Here is an 11151-nt window from a genome sequence, read left to right as displayed (position 1 = left end):
TAACTTCATTTAATATTCTTAACCAACTTTAACTGCATTACACACACACGGATCAAAATCAAAACAGACATCCACCGGCAACTTCAGTGAGTAGACTTTTAATTTAATGCAGCCCAATTTGGCACACTTTGGGAAACAACTCAACAGGCAGTGCCTTACCTTTAGATGTACCCGCGGAGCCCACTCACGTCAGATCCCTGGTTCGTGCCTGTCCGTTCGACAACCTCAGACCGTCCAAACCTCCAACTTCCACCCCAATACCACAGGACGAGCCCCCAAAATGTTACGAGTTCAAAATATTGGGGATGGAGACAAGATGAAAAACCAAAAGAACAACACTGGTCCGGTCGGGTTCAGTCAAACAATGATTTTAATGATCACACGCGTGGGAGATGGACACTGTATGCAGACAGCATCAGATCTCACCTCAAAAAACACATCTCAATAGTTTTATGAAATCAGGGTATTAGAACGCCCCTTCATGCGTAATGACAGGTGGAATACAATCAATGTTGACAATTTTGTTTAACACAGAAAAATAACATTGTCTCCTTCCCGAGGCCAGGCACAGCCTCCCACCCGGCTCTTGGAACCAACCGTCCCCGCTGAGACACAACATTGCAGCTACAAGGATTTCCAGTTTGATTAAAATGATCACAATATGCTGCTCTGGCACAAATGTATAATATTAAATGAATATTGTTTAAATGACTACTGCTTAAATGATTATTGTTTAGGTGAACTACCTCTACTTAAACCAAAACAAGAAATATATAACTGAACACAAGATCACAAAAAATAACCTCATATCAGTGTTATGTAAGCGTGTGCGGCCTTCCATGCTCAAAACCTTTCCCCGCCATAGATCAGTTCAGACATAACGCTGACTGTAGCTCTTAACCCTTTATCGGCTTTGAACACAACTCTATAATGAGCAACAAATTGCAATGTGTGTGAGATGATCATGGTTACACCTGCAATGAAAAATCACTTTATTCTGGTACCTGTAAGCAAAAGATTAATCTAACGTTATAACAATCACTGTAATCCAAAGGGTAACGTAAGGTCAAAAACTTCAATAAATGTTTAATGCAAAGCTGATTATATGATTCTAATAAACTAATAATGTCATATTAAAATAATGAATCAAGAAAAGAAAAACATCCCCTTTATTATTCTACACTCTAAGAGCCGTGCTTAGAGAGCGCTTTGTAGTGAATCAGAATAGTCGACTCCCATTGAGTCACTTAATTTCCTTTCGCTGCTCAGCTCTCACACAGCGACACACAGTGGCTCAGCCACGCTCAAATCCCTCCACATTGTGGTATTTTATTATTTCGCCTTCCGCGCCCTTCAAACACAACTAAATGCAACCCATTAGATTGAGCAGTATGCCCGGTCAGTAAGTTACAGAAATGTCAGCGACTTCGTCTGTCATAAAGTTTGCGTTCATAGAACACAAAGAGTTTTCGGTAAATGCAAAAAAGAAGCATTCGGCAAAGTGCAGGTTTTGCAAAGTCCCCTTGACCGAGACAGCCGGGACTACCTCAACCTTCACCAGGCACCTGGAGCGCAAACACCCTCAAAGGTAAGCTAGCCAGCAGCCATCTAGCCATCTTCAAACTCTTCTAACTACCTTTCCAACCTCACATGACCAGGTCATGTTTATGTAATATTGTTATTTATAATGTGTTCTTCAAGCGTTATAAATTATGTAGGGACAGTTTTTTAGCAACCGTCCCTGCAGACTTAACTTGTGAAGATTGTAACTAACGTTACGTTACATGCTATGTACAGGTAGCTAGCGCTAGCAGTGGCTATCAGCTACTTAAACAGTTTTCACTAACTTTAGGTATTTTGGTGAATTCATTGAGCAGAAATATATCGAAACCATTTCAGTGAGCACTTTAAGGGCTGGTATGGTGTGGTTTGTTGTCGACTTTAATGGGCATATTTATGTGGTTGCTGACTCGTAAGTAAGGACAGGCGTTTCAAGAGTGTCCCTATAACACTGCTCGGCTAACAGCCCTCATTGATAGGTTTAAAATTACTGTGCTTGTAAGATACAGTAGTTTTTGTGGTTGAATAGAAACAGATGTTTTACAGGTTCCTATTTCCCTGTTTTGTAGGTACTTGGAGTACAAAGCAGGATCTGCAACATCAGTGATAGCGGTCAATCCTACACAGCCTCAATTATCATTGTTTGCTCCAAGCATCCACTTATTTTCCCCAAATTCACCCAGGCAACAGGCCATCACCCAGTCCATCCTCCAGGACCTTATGGTTGGATGCTCTCTCCCCCTGTCTATCGTTGAGAATCCACATTTTAGACACTTCCTGAATGTCTTGGATAGCAAATACACTCCTGTGTCTAGGACCACCTTGACAGAGAAGCTGATACCTCACCTTGTCACTAAAGTGAAGGGTGACATAATCAAAGCCTTGGAAGTCCAGCCTGTCACGGTTTGCCGGGGCAAGCCGTGTGGAATATTTAGGACCAGGACGCGGCAGTTCTGGTGCAGGTGAGTATTTATTAACGAAGGGAAAAACAAACAACAAAGGCACTGGGAACATGAAACTGGAACCTAAACTGGGTAAAACTAACAAAACAAACCAGAAACGAAGATGCAGGGAGGTCCGGGGAAATACACATGGAGAGATGCAGGGAGACCGAGGGGAAACAACACAGACGAACCAGCAACTACTATGACAGAAGACACAACTTAAATACACTCAGAGAACACAGGGAGATTACACACAGGTGGGGAACACGGCTGGGAGTGATTAACGTGACGAGACTAGGGAGGCAAACTGAAAACACTCACATAAGACGCAGACCTTCACAATAAAACAGGAACTACGCATGAAAGGACACAAACTAAGAAACGCGGACTAGATACAGGAACACACGGGCAGAACAGAGTAAACACTAAACAGAGGAAGAACAGAAAACACAAAACGCTGGGTCAAAAGGACCCAGGATCATGACAGTACCCACCCCCCCCCCCCCCCGTCAAGGGCTGGCCCCAGACAGCCCAACACAGGAAAACCAAAACCGACCAAAAACAAAAAACTGTCATGGTCTGGGTGGGTTCCCTGCAGGTCTCCAACAGCGGCTCCTCCTCCTTTAGGCGGAGTTCGGTTGCTCCTCCCTGGCTGACCACCTGTGAGCAATTATTCCGGCAGTATATCAGACCTGCGCTCTCAACCATTCATCGCCTGAGTATCTGCTATCCCCATGTTAGTCAAGTGGAGCATCATAACTCTGTCCAGAATCCGTGTGATGACTTACTTGTTCTTCTTGTCCTCAGAGGTAGCACCTGGAGTGGAGGTCTTGTCTCCCTCACTCCCGCCTTCCTGGACCTGGGCCGCTTGCTGCTGATACGACGTGGCCTGCCAGCCCACCACTCACTTGCCTGCCTCCCCACGTCTCGACCGCTTCCGGGCCTTCCGCCCCACCTGTCCCCTCCACCTGAAACCAAGTAAGGCAACTCAATTCAACTGTGGAGGATCGTTGATTGTCTGCTGGATCCCACTGACCGTGATCTCCTCTTATGCCAGTGCCCCGGCCCCTACCTAGTCCTGTTTCCACCTCCCCGCTGCCTCTGCTGTTCAGCCGTCTCCTAGAGGTGTCTAGGTCACCCTCCGTTATCTTAGATTATCCTACGCGCCACTAGTGTGGTGGCGTCGTTTTGTTTTTTTGCTTGTGTTTGCCTGTGGGCGGAAATAAATCCTTTGTTCCCTTATCGTCTCGCTTCCGGGTTGGTTTCTGCACCTGTGTCCATCTCTGTTCCCTCGTGCCGCTGGGCCGTGACAGTATACTCAGGCCAGTTTTATGGACACAGCAGACCCAGCCCGTGTAGCGATAAGTAAGCAGGGGGCTATCATCGGTAGTCACGAACAGACGCTGTACCTACTAGCCCAAGTACACACGCTCACAGACGAGCAGGCTAAGATGCAATCTGACATTCAGTCCCTTCAACCCTCAGCGGAGTTAGAACCCGCCGCCGGTAGCTCAGCTCAGCCCGCCCCGACGGCGCCTTTACCACAGCCCGTGGCGGATCCCGAGCCCCAGCGGGGTCACCTGTTTCGCGACGCGGCTTCCCCGGAGCCGGAGCCGTATGCGGGTGACCCGGGGGCCTGTAGCGGTTTTCTCTTACAGTGCGAGCTGGCGTTCGGGCGTTCGCCCCGCTCTTTCATTTCAGACACAGTTCAAGTTTCCTATATAATAGGGAAACTGCGCGACCGAGCCCTGAATTGGGCCGAGGCATACCTGAGCGTACACCCGTTGCCGTCCTGTAGCTATGATGCTTTTCTCGGCGAGTTCAAAAGGACTTTTGCCCACCCCATCTCGGTGGGCAGTGCGGTTCGCCGGCTGTTAAATCTCCGTCAGGGCCGCCGTAGCATCGCGGATTACTTGATCAACTTCCGCACCGCCGCAGCGGCAGTCGGCTGGCCCGATAAGGCCCTTCAGGGAGTCTACTCGCAGTCGCTAAACGAGGACATGAAGGACCAGCTAGCGTCCCGAGACGAACCGGTTACCTTCGAGGAGTTAGCCACGCTCACGCTTCGCCTCGACAACAGACTGCGGGAGCGAGAGCGGGAGAGGAACTCCAGTACCTGTCGGCCAGTGCGGCGTGCGTCACCGGTTTACATTCCCCCGTCACCGCTTCTAGTTCTGCCGTCGGCCCCAGTCGCTGGGGAGAGGACTGACCCGGAACTCGAACCCATGCAGCTCGGGCGATCCCGGTTGTCTCCGCAAGAGAGGGAGAGGCGTCGTCGCGCTCGCTCGTGTTTTTATTCTGGTTCCGCGGAGCATTTCATTTCCACCTGTCCAGAGAAGGGAAAAGGGGATGCCCGCCGGTAGGTCCGGGGATACGGGTGGGCGGTACCTATAGTGATTCTAAGCCCCGTTTTTTGTTGCCGGTTACGCTCTTGCTCGGTTCCGCGACCCACACGTCCCGGGCGTTAATCGATTCAGGCGCTGAGCAGAGCCTCATTGATATGAAATTAGCCAAGCAGCTGAATATTCCCCTGTTCGAGTTGGAGTCTAGCCACCCAGTTAAAGCGCTGGATGACCAAGTTTTCTCTCACATCACTCACCGCACTGCTCCCGTTACTATTGTCGCCTCAGGAAACCATAGGGAGAGGCTCCCCTTCCTGACGTTCCACTCCTCCAGCATCCCCATTGTCCTTGGTTTCACCTGGCTAAAACTACATAACCCGCATCTGGACTGGGCAGGGCAGAAAGTTAAAAGTTGGAGCCCATTTTGCCATGCCAATTGTCTCGTCTCAGATCCGCCGTCTGCCATTGTCGAGCCCGCACATGACGAAAGTGCCAACATAGACCTTTCTGTCGTACCGTTGGTGTACCACAATTTAAGGGAGGTCTTTAACAAAGACAAAGCTCAAGCGCTGCCCCCGCACAGACCATATGACTGTGCCATTACATTGTTACCGGGCTCCACCCTACCCACAAGCCGCCTTTACAATCTGACACGTGCCGAGAAGACAGCCATGGAGAAGTACATAAAGGATTCCCTGGCAGCTGGCATCATCAGACCCCCCTCCTCGCTGTAGGGGCCGGATTCTTCTTTGTCGGTAAGAAGGACGGCTCGCTTCGTCCCTGTATTGATTTCAGGAGGCTTAATGACATAACAATAAAAAACATTGCCGCTAATCAGTTCCGCTTTTGAGCCGCTTCACGGTGCCACCATTTTCACTAAGTTAGACCTCAGAAACGCATATCACCTCGTCAGAATCAGGGAGGGCGACGAGTGGAAAACCGCTTTTAACACTCACTTGGGGCACTTTGAATATCTAGTGATGCCCTTCGGTCTCACAAACGCCCCGGCGGTTTTTCAAAATCTGGTGAATGATGTCCTGCGAGATTTCCTAGACCGCTTCGTCTTCGTTTATCTCGACGACATCCTGATTTTTTCCAAAGACCTGGAGGAACACCGTACGCACGTCAGAGCTGTGTTGCAACGGTTGCTGGAGAATAAACTGTACGTTAAGGCGGAGAAATGCAAATTCCACTCTCCTTCCATCTCGTTCCTGGGCTACGTCCTCGCAGGGGGGCAGGTGAAGACAGACCCGGCGAAAATAACGGCAGTCGTGCAATGGCCCATTCCAACGTCCCGGAGACTTCTGCAGCGCTTCTTGGGCTTCGCATACTTTTACCGGCGCTTCGTCAGGAACTATAGCCAAGTAGCAGCACCGCTGACCCGGCTGACGTCTCCGAAGCTCCCTTTCATTTGGAGCCAGGAGGCCGGAGCGGCGTTTTCCAAGTTAAAGGCACTGTTTACCTCGGCGCCGGTTTTGATTCACCCCGATCCCGGGAGGCCGTTTATACTTGAGGTGGATGCATCTGACGTCGGGGTGGGGGTGGTGTTGTCTCAGCGCTCTGGCACGACGTCCAAACTCCACCCATGCGCTTTTTTCTCCCGTTGTTTATCGCCCGCTGAGAGGAATTACGACGTGGGGGATAGGGAACTGTTGGCTGTGAAGCTGGCCTTAGAAGAGTGGCGGCACTATCTCGAGGGAGCGGAGCACCCGTTCATAGTGTGGACAGATCACAAAAACTTGACGTACATTCGTACAGCCAAAAGACTGAACTCACGTCAGGCTTGCTGGTCCATGTTTTTCAGTAGATTTAACTTCTCCATCTCTTACCGCCCAGGGTCCCGCAACGTGAAACCGGACGCCCCTCCCGACAATTTGACGCCGCGGGGGAGTCGCCCGACACACCCGCCATCCTCCCTGCAAGCGTCAAGGTTGGTTCCCTCACGTGGGAGGTGGAGGAGGACATCCGCCGGGCACTGGAGACCGAGCCGGACCCCGGCACAGGGCCTCCAGACCGCCGCTTTGTCCCAAAAGCAGCCCGCTCCAAAGTGATCGACTGGGTCCACAAGGGGAGATTTTCCTGCCATCCAGGGGGCGTGCGGACGAGTGCACTCATGAAAAGGTATTTCTGGTGGGGGTCTATTGATAAAGATGTCAAAGAGTATGTGGCCGCCTGCTGCGTTTGCGCTAGGGGCAAATCTAACACGCAACGCCCGGCTGGGTTGCTGCAGCCTCTCTCTATTCCACGGCGTCCCTGGTCGCATATTTCTTTGGATTTTGTTACTGGTCTACCTGTTTCTTCTGGCAAGACCACAATCCTCACTGTGGTCGACAGGTTTTCCAAAGCAGCTCACTTCGTCGCTCTCGATAAACTCCCCACATCCACTGAAACCGCTAATCTGCTAGTCGACCATGTGTTTAGGCTGCACGGGATACCCACGGAGATCGTCTCTGACAGAGGACCGCAATTTACGTCGCAGGTCTGGAGGGCGTTCTGTACATCCTTGGGAGCAAAACCATGTCTGAGCTCTGGACACCATCCTCAGACTAACGGTCAGACAGAATCGGACAGAAATAGATTGTATTCAATTAGATGAAAAAATTACATTAATATGAAAAAAAAAATACTATTGAGATCGCTAATAAAAAAAAGTCCTCTCTCAGTGTATTTTCAGCCAAAAGGCAAATAACCAAACCAAATGTAAATCTAATAAAACATATAAATATTGAAACACTGATCCAACATAATCCTTTATTGACGAATCATTTGTTCTTTCACTTTTACCTGAATGTTGCTCCTGGACGTATGACAAAATAACCAGCTTCTCTCATTCCATTTCAAACAGGACTACGGTGTACATTTTAGGACATCGTCAGGTCTCAAGAAAAAAGTTGTCAGGTATCAGACAAAAAATTGTCAGGTCTCAGTTGTCAGGAAAAAAGTTGTCAGGTATCAGAACACAAGGTACCAGACAGAGAGAAAATCTTCCTGCAGGTGGCGTTGTTGTCATGTCCCACCCGAATTGATTTCCAAATACGTCATCAACGTGTGACAGTGGGAGAGCGTAAGGTCATTGACCTCACCGGAGTTTTGCCGCGGTTCAGGCTCCTAACGACAAAGGTAAGTTTAACTTTTTCTCCCTTTTGTTCATATTTTTGCCACAGTTGTGTTATATTAAGTTGCGGTTATGTTGTGAAAGTTACATATCAGAGAAGGAAAGCTAGTTTTGTACGAAACCAAATCAGTACTATTTTTGTCTGGCTAATTCATTCTAGCTAGCGACAGTGGTTAAACGTGATTTAAATTTAAACTGTTCAGTAATTGTTTTGTATACATTTCAACAAATGGACAAGCTGAAAGCTTACGAGCAGCTGAAAAAACACCTTGAAAATGGTAATCAAACACTTTATTAAATGTTTTTGTAATGCTTGCAAGTTCATTTTTTTAACTGCAAAAAACAATATCGTGCTTTAATTATTTAACATTGTATGGTATTCCTATTTACTTCTCTTAATTAATATGCATGTTAACAGACGTATATAGTTATTACTTTATGATATTGTCGGAGTGCCCGATTTAAAAAAAAAGAAAAAAAAAAGACAAAAGATAAATTTCTCACAAAATTAAAAGACTTTATTGCAATTTAAAAATTAGATAGTCTTGTAGGATCTGGCTCCTACAGTCAATCTATAACTACTTACCCTTTTAAAATTTTACTTGAAGGTGAAATTACCCAAAAAGGCTTTGATAACAACGTAAAAAAGCTCCTGACAACAGAAAAATCAGGTAGGTTTTGATACTTTTGAACAACATGTAAAATAATCTCCTTTATTTAACATGATATGCTTAGCAGGTTATGATTGACTAACCACTTTATTAATAGATGCAATGCATTTTGAAAGCAGATGACTGTGCAGTAGTCTGTGATTGTAGTAGAATTCTATAAACCACGTTTCACATCACTGCCCTATTTATATTACAGATGACACTACTTCAACACGTGGCAATGAATTTCTCAGTAAGAAAACCCCAATTATTTTTCTTTAAGATCACTTGTAATATAGAACTCGCTGTGGATCAGTTTGATTAACTTTCAGCTTCATCCATTACAGGTGCAGCAGAGGCCTTTGGTAAAGCCAAGAAACTACTACAGCCTCAAGTAAAGAAAAGGCAGTTTCCATTGAATGATAAACGTTTGGACCATGGCAAATCATTATTGAAGGTTAGTTAAAAAGTGAAGCTACGTGTATGACTATCAGCAATATATTAAAAAAAACCTTTCTAAAAAGGCATATTTTTTCATAAATTTCCCTTTTTTTCCTTGATGCTAGGTGAGACTGGCTCCCATGGAGTGGAAGCCAAGAACTCATAGAAAGTTAATAATGGACGAAGTTCCACCTCGAATCATTCTGCAAGGCCATGAAACCTATGATGATTTAATTACCATAGGCAAAGAACGCTTCTGGCCAGAGCGTACTGAGGGGAGTGAGTTCACTCTTTGCCATTCTGACGGGACCAGGTGGAGTAAGGAGGAGTTCCACAAAGAATACAGAACTGTTTCTGATATTACACATCTGTGGAAAAGAACACTATACATCGGGCGAAGACAACTGGGTAATAAAGTGATCAATATTACTATTAACTACTGTCTAGCACTCGAATTTGTATGGTATGAAATAATTTTACTTTTTGTACAGAGGTCGTCTGTTTGGATGATCAAAGTTCCATCTCAGGTGTGTGCCTGCCCAAACCAAATTGAATATTTTTGATGTTATGATTGAACATGGTACACTGGCCATGTTGGGCATTCAGATATATTGCAATTAATGTGTTATTTTACAGATGAAGACCCTGTAGCTAAAGTGGGTGGTGATGAAAGTTGCAGTTTAGGTGAATGCCTGGACATCTAACTAAATCATTAAAATTGACTTCTTTTTTTGCTTGCATTACATTTCCAACCTTTACACACTTGTTTACTATGCTTGGTCATTGCAAAGTTACAGTATATAATATGCATCTTATTCTGCAGATGAACTTCCTGAAACCCTCATAGGACAAAGTGTTGCAGAACAGGTAAAACTATGGCTTCATCTTGAACAGACCAATTAATTTCTTATCATTGTCATAAATGTGGAGCTTTTCACAGCGCACCCTGCAAAAAGTATACAGTGGGGCAAAAAAGTATTTAGTCAGCCACCGATTGTGCAAGTTCCCCCTCCTAAAATGATGACAGAGGTCAGTAATTTGCACCAGAGGTACATTTCAACTGTGAGAGACAGAATGTGAAAAAAAAATCCATGAATTCACATGGTAGGATTTGTAAAGAATTTATCCATAAATCAGTGTGGGAAATAAGTATTTGGTCAATAACAAACATACAACTCAATACTTGGTAACAAAACCTTTGTTGGCAATAACAGAGGTCAAACGTTTACTATAGGTCTTTACCAGGTTTGCACACACAGTAGCTGGTATTTTGGCCCATTCCTCCATGCAGATCTTCTCGAGAGCAGTGATGTTTTGGGGCTGTCGCCGAGCAACACGGACTTTCAACTCCCGCCACAGATTTTCTATGGGGTTGAGGTCTGGAGACTGGCTAGGCCACTCCAGGACTTTCAAATGCTTCTTACGGAGCCACTGGCTTCTCACTGTTGCCCAGTGAGCGGGTGTCCGCTCCCCAGGCTCCGAAAGCCTTGCCAGCCCTTGTGATCGGGTGGCACCGCCCACCAGGCGTGTGAAAGAAAGAAGAAAAGAAGAAAAAACCCGAACCGGGCCGCCTGGCCACCCTTTGTGCGGGTGTCCGCTCCCCAGGCTCCGAAAGCCTTGCCAGCCCTTGTGATCGGGTGGCACCACCCACCAGGCGTGTGAAAGAAAGAAGAAAAGAAGAAAAAACCCGGACCGGGCCGCCTGGCCACCCTTTGTGCGGGTGTCCGCTCCCCAGGCTCCGAAAGCCTTGCCAGCCCTTGTGATCGGGTGGCACCGCCCACCAGGCGTGTGAAAGAAAGAAGAAAAGAAGAAAAAACCCGGACCGGGCCGCCTGGCCACCCTTTGTGCGGGTGTCCGCTCCCCAGGCTCCGAAAGCCTTGCCAGCCCTTGTGATCGGGTGGCACCGCCCACCAGGCGTGTGAAAGAAAGAAGAAAAGAAGAAAAAACCCGGACCGGGCCGCCTGGCCACCCTTTGTGCGGGTGTCCGCTCCCCAGGCTCCGAAAGCCTTGCCAGCCCTTGTGATCGGGTGGCACCGCCCACCAGGCGTGTGAAAGAAAGAAGAAAAGAAGAAAAAACCCGGACCGGGCCGCCTGGCCAC

General features: G+C 47.2%; 1 protein-coding gene across 1 annotated transcript in view; it reads left to right on the top strand.

Annotated features, from left to right (window-relative positions):
- The first annotated feature begins 8190 nt into the window (after positions 1-8190).
- LOC146633005 (uncharacterized) overlaps positions 8191-11151 on the top strand; it is a 55535-nt gene continuing 52574 nt past the window's right edge. Inside the window, exons 1-8 of the mRNA XM_085352893.1 lie at positions 8191-8239; positions 8570-8632; positions 8829-8864; positions 8959-9068; positions 9178-9460; positions 9544-9579; positions 9689-9736; positions 9876-9919. Of these exons, the coding sequence (XP_085209019.1) occupies positions 8191-8239; positions 8570-8632; positions 8829-8864; positions 8959-9068; positions 9178-9460; positions 9544-9579; positions 9689-9736; positions 9876-9919 (669 nt within the window). The remainder of the gene's footprint in view (positions 8240-8569; positions 8633-8828; positions 8865-8958; positions 9069-9177; positions 9461-9543; positions 9580-9688; positions 9737-9875; positions 9920-11151) is intronic.

This window comes from Diplotaxodon limnothrissa, linkage group LG4 (genome assembly GCF_057381915.1).
Source record: "Diplotaxodon limnothrissa isolate DT_005_m linkage group LG4, D_limnothrissa_male_GT1.1, whole genome shotgun sequence".
In the NCBI taxonomy this organism is placed as follows: Eukaryota; Metazoa; Chordata; class Actinopteri; order Cichliformes; family Cichlidae; genus Diplotaxodon; species Diplotaxodon limnothrissa.
The sequence above is the reverse complement of the archived record's forward strand: the minus strand, read 5'-3'. Positions and strand labels throughout refer to the sequence as shown.